Source organism: Colossoma macropomum, unplaced genomic scaffold (genome assembly GCF_904425465.1).
Source record: "Colossoma macropomum unplaced genomic scaffold, Colossoma_macropomum, whole genome shotgun sequence".
Classification (NCBI taxonomy): Eukaryota; Metazoa; Chordata; class Actinopteri; order Characiformes; family Serrasalmidae; genus Colossoma; species Colossoma macropomum.
The window spans coordinates 1471613-1492824 of record NW_023494791.1 but is presented as its reverse complement, the minus strand read 5'-3'; the positions used below and the strand labels follow the sequence as shown (position 1 = coordinate 1492824).

The 21212-nt window shown below is 42.1% G+C and overlaps 1 protein-coding gene across 2 annotated transcripts in view; it reads right to left on the bottom strand.

Annotated features, from left to right (window-relative positions):
- The window catches only part of LOC118810093 (fibulin-7), a 40981-nt gene extending 20249 nt beyond the window's left edge, over window positions 1–20732 (bottom strand). For both annotated transcript variants that reach the window (XM_036573627.1, XM_036573628.1), the window contains exons 1-3: window positions 20535–20732; window positions 16590–16752; window positions 7116–7292 (exon numbers count right to left, since the gene is read on the bottom strand). In XM_036573627.1, coding sequence (XP_036429520.1) covers window positions 7116–7292; window positions 16590–16752; window positions 20535–20612 — 418 coding nt within the window. In that variant the 5' untranslated portion in view covers window positions 20613–20732. The remainder of the gene's footprint in view (window positions 1–7115; window positions 7293–16589; window positions 16753–20534) is intronic.
- Between the last annotated feature and the right edge of the window lie 480 nt (window positions 20733–21212).

The following is a 21212-nucleotide window of genomic DNA, read 5'->3' as shown; positions in this document are numbered from 1 at the left end:
CCATATTTATATGAAAAAGGTTTCTGCCATCAGGCAGATCTCAGTTTGGGACTGATCCCAAAACGTTGTGCTATGATTTCCAGGTTGGACGACATGTTTGTCGAAACGGTGTGAAACAATGTGCAGCAGGCTTTGAGATAGGTTATCTCTTGTTTGATGCTTGATTGATGGGCGTGTCAGAGGTGAAACCCAATCAGCAGCGACGTGTATATAAACACTATTACCGTATTAAAAAGGCAGCACACAATGGATTCTAACAAAGTCCTCTACACATGTGGCCACTGCAGCTTGGTGTGCCATTACACATCAACTGAAGATGTTGCCATCTATTAAGCCGCAATCATGGTGAAGGTGAAGGAGCTTCCAAAAGTTCTCAGGGAGAACATTATTAAGCGACACTCAAATGGACAAAGCTGCAGAGCCCTAACAAACACCTTAAACCTCCCTGTTAGCACAGCTGGTTCCATAGCACGCAAGTGGAAAGTTCACAGAGCCACAGCTAATCATCCACGGACAGGAGCACCACGCAATGCTTCGCAACCTGCTCTCAGACTAATGATGACGGTCAGAGAGAACCCAGCAGGCTCTCGAAAAGCCGAGCTGAGAGCAGCAGAACAGCAGATACACAGAGAACAATGAGCTCTGAACTGCACCGCAATCATCTCCTCAGTTGCTCCTTCACCGCACACTGAACTCCTCTGATAAAACAGATTCACATCTAAAGCATTTAGACAGAACAGAACTGTTCTAGAACAGTGTTCCCTGATCAGACAGAACAGAAATATAGCTCTGGTAATAATTCAGCTTGTCATATTCAGAGAAAGTACAGCTCCCACAGTGAAGTATGGTGGTGGGAGCATCATGATCTGGAGCTGCTTCTCTATAATCAGTACTGGAGCATCACAAACCATCAGAGGAAACATTGATGGAGTGATGTAGAGAGAAATATTAGAGCAGAATTTTATATTATCATACAAGAACCTGGATCTGGGGAGAAGATGAAGGTTCCAACAAGAGAACGACCCCAAACATGCAGACAGAATAACTCAAGACTGGTTTCTAAAGAAGGTGATGGTGCTTGCATTGAGTAGCCAGTCTCACAATTTGAATCTTACTGAAAATTAATGGAGGATTTTGAAATTGCAAGTTATGTTGGGGAACTGCAGAAGAGAACCTGTAGAGAGGAGAATTCCCACTCTGTAATGTCTTCCGGCTTTCTCAAACGCTAGAGGGCGCTCCCGAGCAAGTCCAAAATGAATGGAGCATTTGAGCAAAATCATAGTTTATAAATGCTGAAACATTTTTAATGTAAAAGAATGAATTCATTTCCTGTAAACAGAGCAGCATAAAACATTTTAACACTGCTGTTATATTTTTAAGAGCTTTTAAACTCGACTTATAGGAGTTTAAAACGGCGCCTCATGTACGTTTATGATGTCTGTGAGCGCGAACAGCCAATGAGCTGCTCCGCTCGCCAACCAATCAGCACTCAGTAGCAGTAATGCTAACCAGTCAGCACTCAGTAGCAGTAATGCTAACCAATCAGCACTCAGTAGCAGTAATGCTAACCAATCAGCACTCAGTAGCAGTAATGCCCGCCTTCTGCTGCCCAGAACCTGTTTACCGTATAAAAAGGAAACATACAGGTGAGATTTCTTTGCTTTTTTTACTGAAATCCATCCTTCTACTGTCTAAAATTAAAGGAATGTTCTGCGCGACTGATTAGAAACTATTTTAACTTACTCCCAATTATTAAGGACCCGCTCACCGGCGCCCTCTGCTGTTTTGCAGTCATGTTTTTGATATAACGGGGGAAACAGGAAGAGGACAGGCTCCTCATAAACCGGCTCTAACTGAGGATGGTTGGCCAAAGGGAACTGAACCACAATGCGGCAGAAATCTAATTACTTCTTACCCTACACTGTCATTGGGGTAGGAGCCTGAAGGGTACATCTTCAGTAGCTTTAGTTACACACTTAAAAATAATGGTCCTTCAGGGGTTCTACACAGAACCATGAACACTCAAAGAACCCTCTGCATGATTAAATGGTTCTTTGCATCACGAAATGCTTGTTCAAATTAATGGAGAATGTGTTGCGTATGGTTCCATATGGAGCTTTTTTGAAAATAGTTCTATATAGCACCAAAAAGCGTTCATCTACTGTAACAAGCCTGACGTCATAACAATAGAAGAACACTTTTGGTTCTATATAGAACCATTCTCTTTACTAAAGAACCCTTGAACAGTGTGTAGGGAACATAACTGTACCATAATCCATTAAAATTATATTTTCTAAGTTCTACTGACTCCACACACCCCGTCTCGACTTTTTATTTTACTGTTCTGTTTTAAAACTTTTAAGCCGTGAAAAGGTGCAAATATGTACTTTTCCTCTGAGAAAAGTTGTTTAAAGTTCACAATTGGACTTTTACTGTACCTTTGAGGGAACGTTTACACTGTATAGGCATCTCAAAGCTTTGCGACAAAGTATTAATGTTATTAATTTGTGGTGTCTGAATCCTTTTTCCCCATCAATTTAAAGTCAAAAGACACTGGGCCTCACTCTCCAACACCTTTCTAAGTGTGTTCTTAAGTGTGGTCTTGAGAAAGGTCCTAAGAAAAGGTCTAAGTCAGGTTCATGATTCTCACCTTTGTGCTCTTGAGTGTGTGTAGATTCTGTTCTTACCTAAGAACAAATCCCACATAAGAGAACATCGGTGAGTCAGAGTCGTCAGAACTGCGTAAAGTGGGTTTAAGAAGAAATTTCTTCTTAAGAGCGGTTGATGAATGAGGCCCAATGTTTGTGAATCTGAAGTGGACATTTGCACCAGAAGCGTATTAAATGACAAAAACAAAAGTGTTCGGATGCTTGTTTCCCCCACTGTGAACAAATTTTTGCCCAAAATGTCCTGTACGCCTGTCAGGTTCTAAACTCTCGATAAATAAAAAGACGAGCGTTCGCAGCCATGTTAGTGTCTCGGGTTAAATATGCCCATTAGAACTCTGCACAAAGACGCCGGGGTCACTCTGGTCCTGGTTGAAACATAAACAGCAGGTCCAGCTCTTTTTACAGTAGCCCTGCCAACAGCAGGTTTGCTGCAGAAGCATGTGGGCGACCGAGAGAGAGAGAGAGACTCAGGAATGCGAGTGCAGGTGTTTTTCCCGACTTTCAGGACATTTAATGCCTCTTTAACGAGAGCTTCATTCAGTGGAGCTCAGTAGCTCGAACCGGCGTAAAGAATGGCTCTCTTTCTTTCCCTCCGCCTTATCTGCCTGTGAATGAGTGCATGTGTCTTCTTCACTAGCGCTGCTGCAGCCGCTGGACCTTTAGACTCTGGCTCACCAGTGGGGAACTGTGACTGTTAGAGCTGCGCCTTCAGTTCAGGCCATAAATATCAAAACTCGAGTCAAAAAAGGCGAAATAAACACCTGTAATTCAAAGCTAATTTCTGCTAGCGTCAATATGGGATTTTAGTAGTATGTTAGCACTAAGCTAGCAGTGATTCACATGAACATTTTCTGGCCATTCTAGATTAATACAGGCATTTGGAGCTTGAAAAAGACATGTTTTATTGGAACGTCATGTTTTATCATATCTGAGCTTGTATGCAGTGTTACAGTGACTCTTACAGTAAAGAGTTCTGACACAGAGCTGCCGCCGCTGTTTTCCATTCCTGACAACTAACCACAGCTCATATTCACACCCAGTGACATATCTAGAACCTCCAGAATTTTGGCATTGGTCCTACTGTAAAGCAAAACTAAATTCTTGATTGTTTGAGCTCCTTATGATGTTGGTAGGTAATCTAATGTGTAAGGCCTTCAGTCCGGCTCCTGAAGTCCTAACCAATGAGAGAGCTGGACTTAGCTGTAGATACCCTGGAGAAAACGATCCTGATTGTTTGATTTTTGTAATAATAATGAACAAAAATATTACAGACATATTTTTTTTTATTTCACAGAAATGATCAGGGCTTCTCTGAAGGCCTACAAGGTCCTGAGGGCTCCTTACTGTAGCTCACCAACAGGGTAAGTGAAATTTTAAGGGGCGTTTAGGTGACGTGAATGCTAACATTTGGGCTGGGCAATAAGACATTATATGTCATTATTGTGATAAATTATGTCAAAATGCAATACAGTATGTTTTTCTGATCATATTGCGCGAATCGTCCGTGCTTGTAGTCACTGACTAAATGCATGTTTTGTTATAAAGAGAGCAAAATTAGTCCAGTTTAACTGGATTTAGTGACAAATACTGAATATAAATCCCAGTTTTTTTATGTAGCACTACTAGTTCTTTTTTTCTCTGTTCCAACTCTCTCTCTGCTCTCTCACTCTTTGATGAACTTCATTAAATTAAGTGGTGACCAATCAAATTATTGATATGCGGTGCGTCCACAGTCATGCGGTGAGATTTAACACTTGAAAGTACACAGAGCGGGAAATATAACGGTTAATAACATGTTATTATTACATTAAATGATTTTGTTTAAAAACAGTACTAGGCTGCTTTGATGGGCCCAAAGCACCTGTTGTCGAGAAAATTGATCCAGAATGCTGTAATGAGTTTTTACTAAGCTCAAATTATTAAAAAATCTGGTTCTCTGTATTATTATAATAGTCTTTAACAGTTTAGCTGCAGCACCCTCAGCGCCCCCACCTCCCTCGTCCATGCTCTCCAAGGTCAGTCTGAAAAGGATGACAGGAGAATTTCTCTTTGCTTCCGAAGAACAATGACCAGCCAGTATCCACAGTCCAGGAATTCCACTTATTCAGAGACAGGGTGGCATAGTTACACTCTTAGTCACAAACACCTCATAGTCACATACCGGCTTGCGCTATTAAAACGAACACACTGCACATTTTACTTACTTATTTTTTCCCTAAAGTCGACTTTTATGATGATTATTTTGCGTTATGTACCAAAAACAGTCGTAATTCATTTCTACATGGACATTAATTACATTTATTCATTACTTAGAATTAAACAGACCAATCTTGTTACTATACCTTTGATACTGATACATGTAAATGAGTTCTGTTGTGATTGGCTCTCCTGCTTGTGCATCCCTAAAAAACAATATGGGCCGAAACACTCCTCATAACTTCAATATGGGTGTGGCTGAACTGCTGCAGGCTGAATAGGTGGGCATAATGTGAGTAAATGGATTTTGTGACATCACAGAAACAATGAATTCAGTTTAGTTTCTATTCATAGGCTCTATGGACTCCAGAGTGATCACTACACAATGTTTACACGCAACTTGAATTTCAAACAAGAGATAATAATGTGGTTTTCATGACCCGTTAACTATGTGTGATTTGTATCTGAGACAAAGGTTTAACGTCTGATCTTTACTACAGAGTCGTTGTGCATCTGATGAACTCTCTCGGTACTGTGGTTTGGGTTTTTACAGCTACAGTACTGCAGATGGGCCAACATCCTTTTTCCTCTTCCATCCACTTCAAACATATTTTAAAGGTCTATAAAAGCCCTTTGAAACAGTGACAAGTGAAACAGTCTGAAGATTCCTGGAGTCCAAGTTATACAGGAAAAGTTGCTACGACTCTACAGCACAGTTTCAGAGGTGCCCCACAAAAACATCTGGTCAAACACTTCAGCTTTTTGGATAATTCATATTTAAAACCACATTTTAAAAAAAAAATCATGCTCAATGTTAGTAGTTGCCAGTTCCTGACCAGCTGATGCTCTTGCAGTGTTGTAGGGCAACTTAACATGGATGGATGCCCTAATAATAGGCATTATAAACACACACAAACACATTTTCTAAACCACATTTCCTTCTTGGTCGCTGGGGGAGCTGGAGCCCATCCCAGCGGTCATTGGGCGGAAGACAGGATACACCCTGGAACGGTCACCAGTATAAACAAAAATCAAACAAACAAATGCTACTCACTGCCGCCACACACGCATATCAAATGATGTAACCATCACTGCACACAGACTTCCATGCGGCATGGATGTTAAGCAAAACATCCACTAGAGGGCAGTCAATCAGCGGCAGTATCAAACATCAAATAAACAAATGTCACTCTCTGCTGCCCTCTAAAGGCATCATTAACAAACATCAGATAAACAAATGTTACTCACTGCTGACACGCAGGCCCAACTAGCAGGCTGCTATGCAAAAGACTAAATCAAAGCTAAAGGCTACCATTACGCCAAGAGTCTGACCAGTGCAACACTAGTACCTGCTCATTCAAGCTTCATGCTTTGTCATGTGGAGTGCCTCAGAGCTCCATCTTGGGGCCAATACTATATAATCTCTATGCGCTTACATTAGTCAGGATGTCCCAAACTCCTGACAAGGTCTATCTGCTTCTTATTTGACTGCTTAAAGGACATCAATTCCTGGAGCTGTCAGGTGTCAATTATAAAAACAGCTTCGTCCCCGCTCTGAGCTCGGGCCCTGCCTTCCTGCCGGCTCTGGCGGCCGCCATCGGGGCCCGGTGGACAGGCGCACACCACATACACATTTTCCTGCAAGAGCTCTCAGATCAACAAAACAAAACAAGTTGTGCTGAAGTAGCCTTTTATTATGATGGAACCAAATTTTGGAATTCTTTCGATCTGAAGAAACTCGAGACACAAATGTTTTGTTTAGCGTTAAATTGATTTCATTATTCTTTGAACTCTATTATATATTGCATTCTAGAGCTGCTCAATATGACAAAAATGTTATACTGCGATACTTCAAGACATTTTCACGATGCACGATATGTCACAACACCTATTATTTCAGACATCTGATCAGCTGGAACAGAGAAAAAAGAATCAGCAGTGCTTGATTTTAAAAAATTCTATCAACACTGTGAACACAATCATTTTCATCCAGTATTTGTCACTAAATCCAGTTGAACAGGACTAATCTTGTTCTTTTTATAATGAAACAGGTCAGTGGTCAGTGTTGGTCAATGTACTGACGATATCCATGATATGTTCAGAACAGCTTCCTGTATTATATTATGACATAATTTATCACTCAAAGAGATTAAAAAAGTCCCTCATATTATGTCTTAAATTTGATCTATAAAAGTTCTTCTAAAACTTTATGCTTAACGCTGTGTTGAATCTGCTGATGACAGTACAGACCTTTACAGACCGCACTGACCCCACTCCAGCTGCCGTTCTCCTGGCACACGCGGGTTCCTGGTCCCACCAGATGATAGCCTGGAGAACACGCAAAGTGCACCTCATGTCCCACCAGATATTTGGAGCCAAACTTCCTCCCGTGGGCTGGAGCTTCCAGAGCAGGACAGGAGGACGAGGCTAGAGAGAGAGAGAGAGAGAAAGAGAGGGATGAGAGAGGAATAGATGTACACCAAAAACAGCCAGGCTGGGAGAAGAGAGGCGTGCTTTGGCCATTTTTTCACTGCAGAATGAAAACATGCCCTTGAAAGTGAGTGTTTAAATGAGAAAGTGGGAGAATGCATCATTCAGGGGAAACACTTCAGCGAAAAATCCAATTCAAACAGTTCTACCTTTTCCCCAAATGGTGATCAGCCTTGAGACGTTTGCCTTCTAAAGTTTGCTTCTTTAGTTTTAGGTCTAGATCCAGTCAACAAAACCTGTCTGGCGCTTGTGTTTGTTCTGGCCCAGTATACGGCTGGATCCTCAGCCCAGATCTGTCCCAAACACTGCAAAGTAAGTAAAACAAATGGATGTGGCCCAAATCTGGCCCAAATACATTGCTGGTCCACACTATTCATGCCAGAAATGGTCCACAAATATAGACACGAAGCAAAACCATGTGAAGCGGTCCAGGATCTGGCCCTGTTCTGGCCCACATGCCCAACACCTGCCTGGTAGTCAACCAATACCTGCATAGCAAAGCCAGAATCAACCCAGAACTGTCTGCTGCCTGCGCAGCCATGAGGCTAATGTAGCTAACCATTAATAATTCAGTATAAATCAGTATGAAAAAGGCTTCACAAATACATTTCGTCCAGCAACTTTGATAAACGGAGCGTCTACAATCCGTTCAAATCGTATTAACAGAATAAGAACTTAAATAAAACAAACCTCGGAGTAAATAAACAAACAAATTAAACAAAATAGGAGACACATGGCATTAATATTCACAATACAAATGTAATAATGAGCACAGTTTAAGGGCATTTTTACTACACTGCAAAAAACAGTATTGTCAGGTAAAATGATCTTAAATCTAATATTTCTCCTCTTGAGACTGTTGTAAGATTATTTTCCTTGTTTCTAGACATTTTTTACCTTTTTTAAGTCATTCAATCAAGTAAAATTGTCTCACTATGTTGGCAGATAATGGTGCTTGTTGTAAGAAATGTGCTTGAAACCAGCAACATTATCTGCCAGTATAGTGAGATAATTTTACTTAATAAAATTACTTAAAACGTAGTAAAAATGTCTATAAATAAGATAGATAATACTATAATAAGTGCACACCAATCTCAAAATAAAAATATTAGATACATCGACTAGATTTAAGATCATTTCACTTGACAAGATGCTATTTTTTGCAGTGCAAACTTGGATTTTAAGGATTTGTAAAACAAAGCCAAATCATTTAGGAATGCTAACGAACTGGGGGCGTTTTTAAAAATTCTGCATTTATGTAGCAAACAAGTAATGGAAGCGTATAGATAGTATTCGAATGACGTCACACTCGTCACTGCCGCCATATTGTTGTCAATGCTGTGATGACAGCAGTGACAGCAATGACACTCACAGAGCCACCGTTTGTGCAGCACTGGTTAATAAATCATCCTAAAAGATAAAACATAGCCACGTTGAGCCGTGAGCTTCCTGTCTCCTTTTCTCAGTGAGGTTCTTCTTGATCAGCTACACATCCTTTCAGACCCACAGCGCTGAGTCGTCTTCTCACAGTGGAAGGATGGACAGAAACACCTGTGGATGTTTTCAGATCTGATCAGCTTGATTTTCTCCTCTCTCTCAGAGATGAAAGCTTTAAGTGCTGTTTATCTGATGGGGGCAGTTTTGGGGTCGACCAGCTCTTCCAGGTGGTTGTTAGGAGACACATTTTCTCTGTAACTTTCTCCTTCTTTATGCAAGTGGATTATCTTACGTCTAATCTTCTCACAAATGTCTGACTTTCCCAACATAAATATATATAAATATAGGTAGCACTGTGTGCTGACAAGCAGCTCAACTGTATTATATAACATATGCAAGGAAACAGTTCCATTCAGAATATGATTAATAATCCAACATTAAGCAGCGCTCGGCCAGGATGGGACTTTTATGTAAAGGCCAACACGCACTCAAAAAGCCAAATTCACTAGAAAGTCTCTGCTGGAGCAGATAAAACACTTAGTCTGCAGTTTTCAGTGTTTTTTCAGTGTCTTTCTGCTGAAGAGCCGATTTTCCCCGAAATCTTTCATGTAGGTCTGCCTGGCATCACTGCTCCAAACGCCAAAGGGGCTGCTGGATCTTCTCCGCAGTCAAGCAGAATCCACTGAAGCTGCTGCTCTTTGAAGACTGAGTGTTTGATGACACTGACGATCTCCGCCAAAAGACACAACTGCACTTCCTCTCTGGTTGAGCCAACGAGTGCTTAGACAGCGTAACAGAGTCTACAGTGTGATGAACGAGGCTGGCCTCTCATTCTGAAGGAAGAAAGCAATTTAAAAGGGGAAGAATTGCCTCTTTTTTCACATCCATGCTTCATCTGGAATTTCAGTATCTATCAGCGGGGAACCCTCAGGGACTCCTAGACCTTCAGAAAAGGCCTAATGATTTCTGTGGACTAAAAGAATAGCTGTCTGTAATTTTTAGTTCATTTTTATTTAATACAATCATCATGTTTGTTGTATTTAAACTATTTTTATTGCTAAGTTTTGCCCAATGGCAAAAAAAAAAATGTCATCGGAACTATGAATTAAACCTCATCATGTGGGGCTGCATACGACGAAAAGCACCCGATACCCACTGTCAGACATGGTGGTGGATCACTGATGTTTTAGGGTTGTTTTGCTGCTAGTCGTCCAGGAGCTCTTGTGAAAGTCAATTGCATAATGGATTCAACTAAATACAGGAGACTTTAGCACAAAAACATTCTGCCTCCGCCAAAGTAAGAGTAATTAGAGTATTACTCTTATTTCATTGAATGCGTTTACATGCACTTCATAATCCGATAACTGCAGAAAATCAGATTTTGTCAGTAATCCAATCAATGTGTTTTCATGCACTTGAGTAATCAGATAATAGGGAAACTCCAGGTCTACATGAGTCAGACAGTAATCAGATTTCTGCTTTACAACCAGCCAATAAACTCACAGAAGAAGACGTGACGTAAACGTAACGTAAAACTTCATGAGCACCTTTTTAAAAACACTGCAAGTTATTTTACCTCAAAATACGAACAAACATCATCTAGAAGATGAAGAAAATTTAAGTCCTTCATTTCATCAAGCATGTATTTGGTTTCAGCGTCACTTCAAATGTGTTTCGCGGCAACTCTGCTTGCTTATTTCCGGTACCGCGGTCTGTTTTCGCACATGCTCAGACTGAGAAACCCGAAAGAAATCAGAGTAAGAGTTTACATGCATTTGAATAATCAGATAACTGCAAAAATCCGATTATGACTGGATTATCGAGTACATGTAAACGCACTCTCACTTTGTGAAACCCAATGGAAAACTGTCCAATCAGGATTGTTCTCTCTGTGGTATCTAGGTAGATACAGCCAAGCGAGCTCTCCCATTGGTTAGGACTTCAGGAGCTGGATTGAAGGCCTTACACGTTTCATTCACTACCAACATAATTAGGAATAGACAGGAATCAACCAATCATGCTCTGATTTACAATGGGAACAATTTTTTGAGGAAAAAACATCACTCTAGTCTTTCTGGAGGTTCTAGATACGTCACTGACTGTGAATTCGAGTCGTACTCTAAGTAGGTTTCAGGTGGTCGTTAGGAATGGAAAACAGCGGCTGCAGCTCTATACCAGGATTAAATCTCAAATATATATTAATGTCTGTTACAAGCTTTAAATAAAATGCATGCAATGTCTTTCAGAAGTTTCTGTGTTTAATCTAACATGGCCAAAAAATGTTCATGTGAATCGGCATTAGCTTAGCGCTAACATACTACTGGAATCCCATAAGCGTGCTAGCAGAATTTAGCTTTTTTTTGACACTATAGGCCTAGCTCTAACAGTCATGGTATCTGTTTTTTTGGCAATGCGAGATGCATTTATTAGGTGCAGACATAAAGGGATTCGGGTTCGAATGTCAGGTGCGCCACATTAGAGTATCTGGGAACAGGCACAGCCCCAGAACTAAATCAAGAGTGGGGCATCCGCTAAGGAACAGCTCAGGTAGACCCGTTCGGCAGTGATCCTCACTGTTTGAAGCCACACGTTTAAGGGAAAATCAAAAGAGAGCCACATTTAAAGTAAATCACCAAAGTGCTGCCCATTTAGAAAACCTGTCCGCTGTGTTATCTTCCCACAACAAACAGTGCATCCCTAAAACGCAGCCAAACTGATGTGTGTAAATCCTCCTGTGTTAATTGCAGCCAGCAGTGCAGCAGCACGAAGTGTAGTTTCACTTAAACTCTTTTTTGTGGCTTGTGGGTTTAGTGGGTTAAGTGGGGCATGATGATTGGTTGGTGAGCTACTGCTGCACTAAAAGACCCCCCTAATGTTTGGCCTGGCTGGGAATCCTTGAAAATGCAGCTCTTATGTGAACCAGGGCATAAGGGCTTAATAAGCAGCGTTAGCGAATAGAGTGTAAATAGCAAAAAAATTGCAAAATGTAGTATCACGATACTTCAGGAAGTTTTTGATGATACACAATGTCACCATTTTTATTTTTTCTGACATCTGATAACGTACAACAGACCACATTTTAAAAATACTATGAAACTATGAATCCAGTGATTGGATTCAACACATTGATCCAATTAAACAATTTTGCTAATTGACCAATTGATCAATTTTATCTTTTTAATTAAACAAGAAGTTGAGAAGTGTTTAAGTACTGATATCTACAATACGCTCAGAGAAGCACATTGAGACATACTGTGATGTAATTTATCATGATGACAACAAATATTGTCATATTTATAAAATATAATAATTTAAATTATTGAATTTAAATTATTATTATTATTATTATTATTATTAATTTAAAGTATAGAACTGACTGTGTGCGGTTTTGAGTCAGTAACGCTGACAGAGCTTTCAAATGATGTTTACCGTGATTGGCTGTTTGTAAATAAAGGACTGTTGGGTTTGCACAGCTGGTGCAGATGTGTTTGAGTTTTAGAGAGGAACTCAGAAGTGAAGTAATGAGTAGTGAGATTACTTTTCACAGTGAGTAATTAATACGCTTATTACAGTGTGAGAGAAGTAACTGGGGGCAGTCGTGGGCTGGAGGTTAGGGAATCAGCCTTGTGACCGGATGGATCCCCTGAGCCAACAGTATGTCACTGAGGTGCCCTTGAGCAAGACACCTAACCCCCAACTGCTCCCCGGGCGCTGTGGATAGGGCTGCCCACCACTCCGGGCAAGTGTGCTCACTGCCCCCTAGTGTATGTGGTGTTTCACTGCATGGATGGGTTAAATGCAGAGGTGAAGTTTCCCCTTTGTGGGACTAATAAGGGTCACTTAAGTTAATCACTTAATTAGTAACTTGAAACTGATTAAAGTTGTCGAGTGACGACCCCAAACACTGTTAATAAGGGCTTAATTACAAGGATATAACCCTCACTCTAGACTGTGTTTTTTTAATGTCCAGAGTGTAATCAATAACTTTACTAAAGTTAATTGGCCCTCATTCATCAGTACCTCCCTAAGTTTGCTCTTAAGTGTGTTGTTGAGAAAGGTCCTAAGCGAAAGTCTCCGTCAGATTCATGACGTGTTCTTAAAGCGCAGAACTGTTCTCACCTTTGTGTTCTTGAGTGTGTGCAGATTCTGTTCTTACCTGAGAACAAATCCCATGTAAGAGAACATTGGTGAGTCAGAATCTTCGTCAGAACTGCGTAAGTGGGTTTAAGAAGGCCTAATGTTTATTATCGCTGTATGCCATGTGTTCTCCGCACAGGCGACTCACCTCTACATGCTTAATTGAAGGTTACAGGGAACTTTTTAGCCATGCTAACTCCATGTGCTAACGGCAGGCTTGTTGACGAGCGCACCAGCGCCCCCTACTGTGAGCTCTGTCTTCATTAGATGTTGGACTGGTTTCTTTGACACTCAGTTTGTTCCCACCCTAGTAAGTCTATGCTCCCACACATTTAGCCCAAAACATCTCATAGTTGTCCTCAAACGTTCTCACTATGAGATCTGGCCCGAGGCTGGATACAGAACAGAACTAGGAGATTAACCTACACTCTTAAAAAAGGTTCTTCATGGATTCTATGTGTTCCACTGCATATTGTTGTATATGGTTATATAGGATCTTTTTCAAAATGGTTCTGTATAGCACCAAAAAGGGTTCTTCTAATGTAACAAACAACATCATAACAATAAAATACATTTTTTGGTGCTAAATAGAACCATATAGCACATTCTCCATCGATCTGAAGAGCCATTTCACTATGCAAAGAACCCTTTAAGCATGCATATGGTTCTCTGAGTGTTCATGGTTCTCTTTAGTAAAGAAGCCTTGAAGAACCAGCTTTTTTTACGATTGTATGAATTACTGTTTATGTGCTGAATTGAACAGATTGGAAAAAAGATAAAACATAAAAAACAGAAGCTGGGCACTACAACTTACAGAAGAGTGCCACATCTGAGTCTGCATGACATGCAGGCACGCTCCTCTTAGGATTTATGACACCTCTGCAGCTACCTGAGAGGACAGCACCGGGCAGTAAAGCGTTCGGCCACTCATGTAGATTCTCAAGGTTTTATGCCTTTAATAAAAGCCTTTTGAAGTTCGCTTTCCAAAGCCCACCAACCAAGCTGCCCAAGACCAGCAGCTCCAGCTGCCTCTGTTCTCTCACAAACACCTGCTGCGAATGCAGCGAGGCCATTCAGACAGCTGTGTAGTACAAAGGTGTCTAGATAGAGCATGCTTTCAATAAGCCGAAACAGGGGATGATCTCTCTCCTTAATGAATAACTCCATAAAAATGGACCAGAGCCAACAGACGGAGGCTTGTGTTTTCCCCTCTCTGACTCTTTACTCACAAAAAATAACAATCTGCTCACCAATAAAACAGGAAGAGAAATGTATTCCTGTCTTCTTTAATATGTGTTTACCAGAGAACTCTGTTAGGTCCTGAAAGTTCAGAGTGGGACACCAAACCCTGTGAGGATCAGTGTCATTAAAATTCAGGTAATTTTTGCATAATTAAACGGTTAAGATATAAACAGAGTGGTTCAGAGTGGTTTGGTGTGAGTCAGAGTCAGAGCTGTTCACAGTGGTGGTGACAGGAACCAGACGTCCACCTCTAAAAGCTCCCACACAGAAAGTTCCTACAGGAAATGGTTATGAATTCACTGCCTGATGACTGAGACACTGTTTTATGGTAGTTTTGAGAAAGTTTTGGTCTAAAAAATGTTTTTAAAATACACTATATGGCCAAAAGTTTCATTTTCAGCCACACCTACCACTAACAGGTGTATAAAATCAAGTACATAGCCACGCAGTCTCCATAGACAAACACTGGCAGTAGAATGGGTCGCACTGAAGAGCTCAGTGACTTTAAATTAACCTTTTTGTGGTACTTTTACCGCAAGTTCTGCTCTGCTAGATCTCCCCCAGACAACTGTAAGCGCTATTATTATGAAAGGGAAGCACCTAGGAGCAACAACAGCTCAGCCACGAAGCAGTAGGTCATGCAAACTCACAGAGTGCTGAAGTGTGTAACGTAAAAATCATCTATCCTCTGTCGCATCACTCACTACAGGGTTCGAAACTGCCTCTGGAAGCAACATCAGCACAACAACTGTGTGTCAGGAGCTTCATGAAATGGGTCTCCATTTAGTGGTCTTACAAGCCTAAGACCATGATGCGCAATGCAAAACGTGTTCTCTGAAGTGATGAATCAGCTTCTCTACCTGTCAGTCTGATGATGAATCTGGGTTTGGTGGATGCCAGGAGAACGTTACCTACCGGAATGCAGAGCCAACAGTAAAGTGTGGTGGAGGAGGGATGATGGGCTGGGCTGTTTATCAGGGTTTGGGCTCTCAGTTCCAGTGAAGGGTGATGTTGATGCTGCAGCACAGAGACATTTTACACAGTTATCTGCTTCCAGCTTTGTGTCAGCAGTTTGGGGAAGAGCCTTTCCTGTTCCAGCATGACTGAGCCCCTGAGCACAAAGCAGCTCCATAAAGACATGGAGTGACCAGTCTGGTGTGGAGGAACTCCAGTGGCCCTCACAGAGCCCTGACCTCAACCCCACTGAACACCTTTGGGATGAACTAGAACGGAGATTGTGAGCCAGGCCCTCTCATCCAACATCAGCGTCTGACCTCTCAAATGCTCTATTGATGGAATGGACATCTACAGACACACTAATAGACACACTATTTTGGTTTTGTTGAAAATTCAATAATAATTCAGCTTCCAGTTACCTCAGATGGAGGCACTGCACTCCGGTGGTCCAAACAACAGTTTCCCCACCTTACCCCGAGACCGAGACCAGACCAAGTCCCAATGAGGTCGAGACCAAGATGAGGCAGAGACCGCTAGTTTATAGTTTTGAGACCGGACTTGAGTACTACAACACTAAAGCCCAATCCCATTTCACCCCTCGCCCCTACCACTCAGCCCTACCATTCTGTTTTGCGCGCTCACATTTACGTGTAGGGGGTCCCAATTCTTGTTGAGATAGAGGGGTAGGGTGAAGTGTTGGGGCTACATGACCCTCCAAACGGAGGTTTTTCAGAGACTCCAAACAGAGAGTTATGAGAAAAAAAGAAAAACTGGCAAAATGACAGAACAAGAGACCAAAGAAACCCACAAATGTGAGAATTTTCTCCATTAAAAAATTACAATAACCATCATATTACCTTAGTTTAATGTCCTTTCAGTGTAATATGGTCCTTTTCTTCATAACAAGCATATAAAATCACTAGTAGTGCTGACGTCTCGGTAGCTTAATTTCCTGTTCCACCTTAAATAGTCTAGCAGTTACATTCTGGCTTCAGAACTGCTGCTCCATTTAAGGTGGAATGGAAAATTTGAACAAGAAGCTGGTGAATATCTGACTTCAGCTTCATATCACTGAAGAATTAGGGGTGGGTGATAATAAATAATTGCCCCCCTCTTTGAAGGCATATGATGCCCTAAATGTAACTAAAGCCCAGCAGTGAGGAGCTGAACTTTACCCTCCTCTGCTGTCACTGCAGACTGGCAGGGTCGCCTACAGAGCAGCGCTGGTAGCTGTTAATGAAGTGATGCTCTTTTTATCTGAGGGTCCCATTTCAGAGGGAAGATTTCAACCACTACCCTGTGACTCAGTTCCAAGGGGCAACACTCGAAAACAAGGATTAGGGCTAAAAATAAGAAATAGGACTGGGCCTTCTTCTATGACCGCAGTGTATATACTGACTCTATTTCCAGAAGGGCTCTGCTGCAGAGTGATAATAAGCACATTAAGCACTGCATACATACGTGAAGACTGATCTGCTTGTGGGAACTTGGACACAGAGTTCTGAAGGCTGGCGAGCTTGGACTTCATGATCCGGAGGCCTTCAGTGAAGCGGATCTCCTGTCCCTTTAGGAACTTCTCCATCTGACGGAGCACGCCCATCACCCTCTGCTTGTCCAAGCAGCTCTGGCGCATCAAAAGAAACATGAATGTATAATCAGGTCATAGATAATCCAAATGGGCACAATTTCCTTTAAAGCCAACGGCTCAATTACAGGCATCACCTCACGATGAGGAGGGATGACAAAACCACCAGAGCTCCCAATAAAGCAAGGGTTTCTGTGTAAACTAAGAAGTGGCACATATGTTAGTATTAGGACCAGATGTGGATGAGGTCATCCTGTGAAAAGGGTGGGTACGGTGGTACTGGACACTGCAGGAAGGAGAAGGTCATGCTTATGTTTAGGTGGAGCTCAGTGAGCCTTTAAAAAAATGTCTCCTTAGCAGAACATTTTGGAGCGGTTCTTCACCGTCATAAAGTGCAAACCAGACGTGTTAGGACAGTCAATTATTTCTAATCCCAGCTCTTTGGACTATTTATTCTAGGCAATCCATCATAAATTACTTGATTGAGGGTGGAAGGTGTTTTTTTCTGACTACCGACCTACCTTAGAATCTGTGGACAAACTGAAAAGCAACTTAAAAAACTTCAAGATTTAAACAGGTTAGACACACAGCTCTATGAATGTACAGTACTGTGTAAAAGTCAGAGACCATCCATTTAATTTCCAGGCAAAACATCCAAAAGTCACTCTTTGCCTTTATTCCAGCTTCCATTCTTTTCAGGAGACTCACTTTCAGTTCCTCAAAGAATCTGCAGACACACCTCCAAAGTTCAGTCTCAGAAGCTGGTTGATGATTTTCTGAAGTAATCAAACACATTCAGTGGTGTTGAGGTTTGGACTCTGGGGTGGTCAGTCCATCGTTCAGCTTCTTTGTTTGATGTGTCCGTCTCCTTTTCTCAGTGAGGTTCTTCTTGACAGCTACACATCCTTTCAGACCCACAGCGCTGAGTCGTCTTCTCACAGTGGAAGGATGGACAGAAACACCTGTGGATGTTTTCAGATCTGAAGCAGCTTGATTTTCTCCTCTCTCTCAGAGATGAAAGCTTTAAGTGCTGTTTATCTGATGGGGGCAGTTTTGGGGTCGACCAGCTCTTCCAGGTGGTTGTTAGGAGCCTCATTTTCTCTGTTCTCTTATTTCTTACATCTACATGTCCTCAGAAAAATCTCCTCAAAAATTAATAACTGGCCTTTATGACTGGTCGATAAATAAATGAAGCGTGATTTCTGACTTCCCTGCGATGGACTGGCGACCTGTCCAGGGTGTATCCTGCCTTCCGCCCAATGACAGCTGGGATAGGCTCCAGCACCCCACCGCAACCCAGAAGGATAAGCGGTTTAGATGATGTATGTATGTATGTATGTGATTTCTGACTTTTGCAACTTTCCCAACATAAATATATATAAATATAGGTAGCACTGTGTGCTGACGAGCAGTTTAACTGTATTATATAACATACGCAAGGAAAAAGCTCCATTCAGAATATGATTAATAATCCAACATTAAGCAGCGCTCGGCCAGGAGGGGACTTTTATGTAAAGGCCAACACGCACTCAAAAAGCCAAATTCACTAGAAAGTCTCTGCTGGAGCAGATAAAACACTTAGTCTGCAGTTTTCAGTGTTTTTTCAGTGTCTTTCTGCTGAAGAGCCGATTTTCCCCGAAATCTTTCGTGTAGATTTGCCTGGCATCACTGCTCCAAACCCAGAGGAGCTGCCGGATCTTCTCCGCAGTCAGAATCCACTGAAGCTGATTTCTTTCTTTCTTCTTCTTCTTCTTGTAAATTATACCAAAACTTTTTTTCTTTGTGTGGCTTATCACAAGGCCCCCTTTTTGGACCTCCTCGGAATATTCTGCCCTCTTACTTTGCCCAAACCTGCTACATGTTGAGTTAGTTTGGCTCTGGATTTGTTCTGATCAGTTTTCATGTAATTTTCTAAGTGCCTCATTAGTTTTTGAGGTTTTTTTCCTGTCTGCGCTTGTTTATGACTGGTTGACTGATCAGCTGTTCTGCCTTCTCTTGTGATCACTGGTTCTCAATCACCAAGAATACCACAGAAACCACCTATCAACACCTTAGCAGCCATGAGGTTACCATAACAACCCCCTAGAAACACCATTGCAACCTCCTGGAATACCACAGGAACAACCCAGCAACACCTCAGCAGCCACCAGAGATACCATAGCAACAGCCTAAAAACACCTTAGAAATCATCCAGGACAGCATAGCAACCACCTAGCAACATCATAGCCACCACTTGGGATGCTACATTTATGCCTCCTGACTCCTAAAGCACTTGCTAAAGGCAAAAGGTCAAAGGCTGAATCCAAGAAAATGGATTCATAAGTTCAGTCAATGCACCTGACTTAACAAGCAACACCTTAGCAACCACCTAGCAACACCTTAGCAACCACATTGGACACCATAGCAACTGCCTAGCAACTGCTTAGCAACCACTTAGGACTCCATAGCAACAGGCTAGCAAATGCTTAGGAACCATTTCTCACACCACAGCAACTGCCTAGCAACATTTTATCAACCACCTTGCACACCATAACAACAGTGTAGCAACACTTTACCAGACATCTTTAACATCTTAGCAACCACCTGGGATACCATAACTACTGCCTAACAACACTCTAGCAACCACCTGGGATACCACAGCAACCCGCTAGCAAAAACCCTAGAAAACACCTGGGACATGGCAGCAACAACCTAGCAACACCTTAGCAAACACCTGGCATACCATAGCAACAGTCCAGCAACCACTTAGAAACCACCTGGGACATGATAGTAACTACCTAGCAACACCTTAGCAACCACCAGGGATACCATAGCAACACCGTATCAACCACTTAGAAACCACCTGGGACATGACAGTCACCACATAAGAACACTTTAGCAACCACCTGGGTTAACATTCCAACCACCTAGCAACCGCTTAGAAACAACCTGAGACACCATAACAACCACCTAGCAGCATTTTAGCAACTGCCCACTATGGTCGATGGTATATTGCTATGGCCGGCCACTCTTCAGTCCACACACGGGCACTGAGCTGCAGACACAGTCTGAGTTTAATTCATTGTTTTTGTGATGTCACACAGAAGGGTAAAGAAAGAGAGAGAAAGGGGGAGAGAGAGCGAGAGAGAGAAAGACAGAAGGGGAAAGAGAGGGAGAACAGAGAGATTATAATCACAGTGATAATAGTAATACTGTAACATTGTGATTATATTAATGAATATGGTCATTATTTATGTTGGTTCTTTTCATCTAATTTGGTTGTCATTGTTGTTTTAGTTGTTCAGGCTACTGTTGTGATGCTTTAGCAATACTGTACCTCACAGTCAGAACAGAGAACTGATAACAGAAAGAAAGAAGAGAGAGAGGGAGAACAGAAAGAAAGGACAGAAAGAAAGGAGAGAGAGGGAGGACAGAGAAAAAGAGAGAAAGGGGGAGTGAGTGAGAGAGAAAGAAAGAAAGAAAGAAAGAAAGAAAGAAAGAAAGAAGAAAGGAGAAGGAGAGAGAAAAAACAGAGTGAGAAAGGAAAGAGAGGGACAGAAGAAGAGAAAGGAAAGAGAGAATGAGAGAGAAAAGAAAGATGAGAAAGGAGAGAGAGAGGGAGAGAGAGAGAGAGAGAGAGAGAGGGAGAGAGATAGAGGGAGAGAGAGAAAAAAGAAAGATGAGAAAGGAGAGAGAGGGAGGGCAGAGAAAAAGAGAGAGAGAGAGAGAGAGAGGGAGAGAGAGAAAAAAAGAAAGATGAGAAAAGAGAGAGAGGGAGGGCAGAGAAAAAGAGAGAGAGAGAGAGAGAGAGAGAGAGAGAGAGAGAGATGAAACTGACTAACCTGCAGTCCATCATTACAGCTGTGTGAGGCGAGGATGGACAGGAGCAGCAGAGAGCGGAAGTGCTGTGAGAGGATCATCCTCCGAACTCCGGACTCTGCGGTTCGCCGTTAATCCGAGCTGCGGGTCGCGGGGTTCGGTGTTTCTGTTCAGGTGTCGCTGCTGAGCCGAGCGGACGGAGCGCGGCTGATGTCGGTCTGAGTTCACTGAGCGCTGAAACTGCAACCTGACAGAGTTCAGGCAGGTTATTTATTTCCCACCCGTATTCGGGGGAAAACCCCGCCCCCCTGCGCTGCGATTGGCTGGCACTGGCACTGCCATGTCTGGCTGCGCCGGGCTCAGTTAGTAGTTCTCTGGTTCATTTACCAGCGCTCAGACTGTTCGACACCAGAAACTTTGGAGTCGACTCCGATTCCGATTCCGATTCCCAGCGACAGGAATCGATGGAGTCGATTTCGAGAATCGATTCCTTATAATAATCTCGACTCCTAAAACCAAGACATACACACTTAAAAAAGGTGGTTCTTCAAGGGTTCTTTTGTAAGGACAGTGGTTCTATATAGAACCATGAACCTAAAGAACTACTTGCATGCTTAAAGGGTTCTCGGCATGGTGAAATGGTTCTTCCAATTGATGGAGAATGTATATGGTTTTTTATAGAACCTTTCTGAGAATATAGC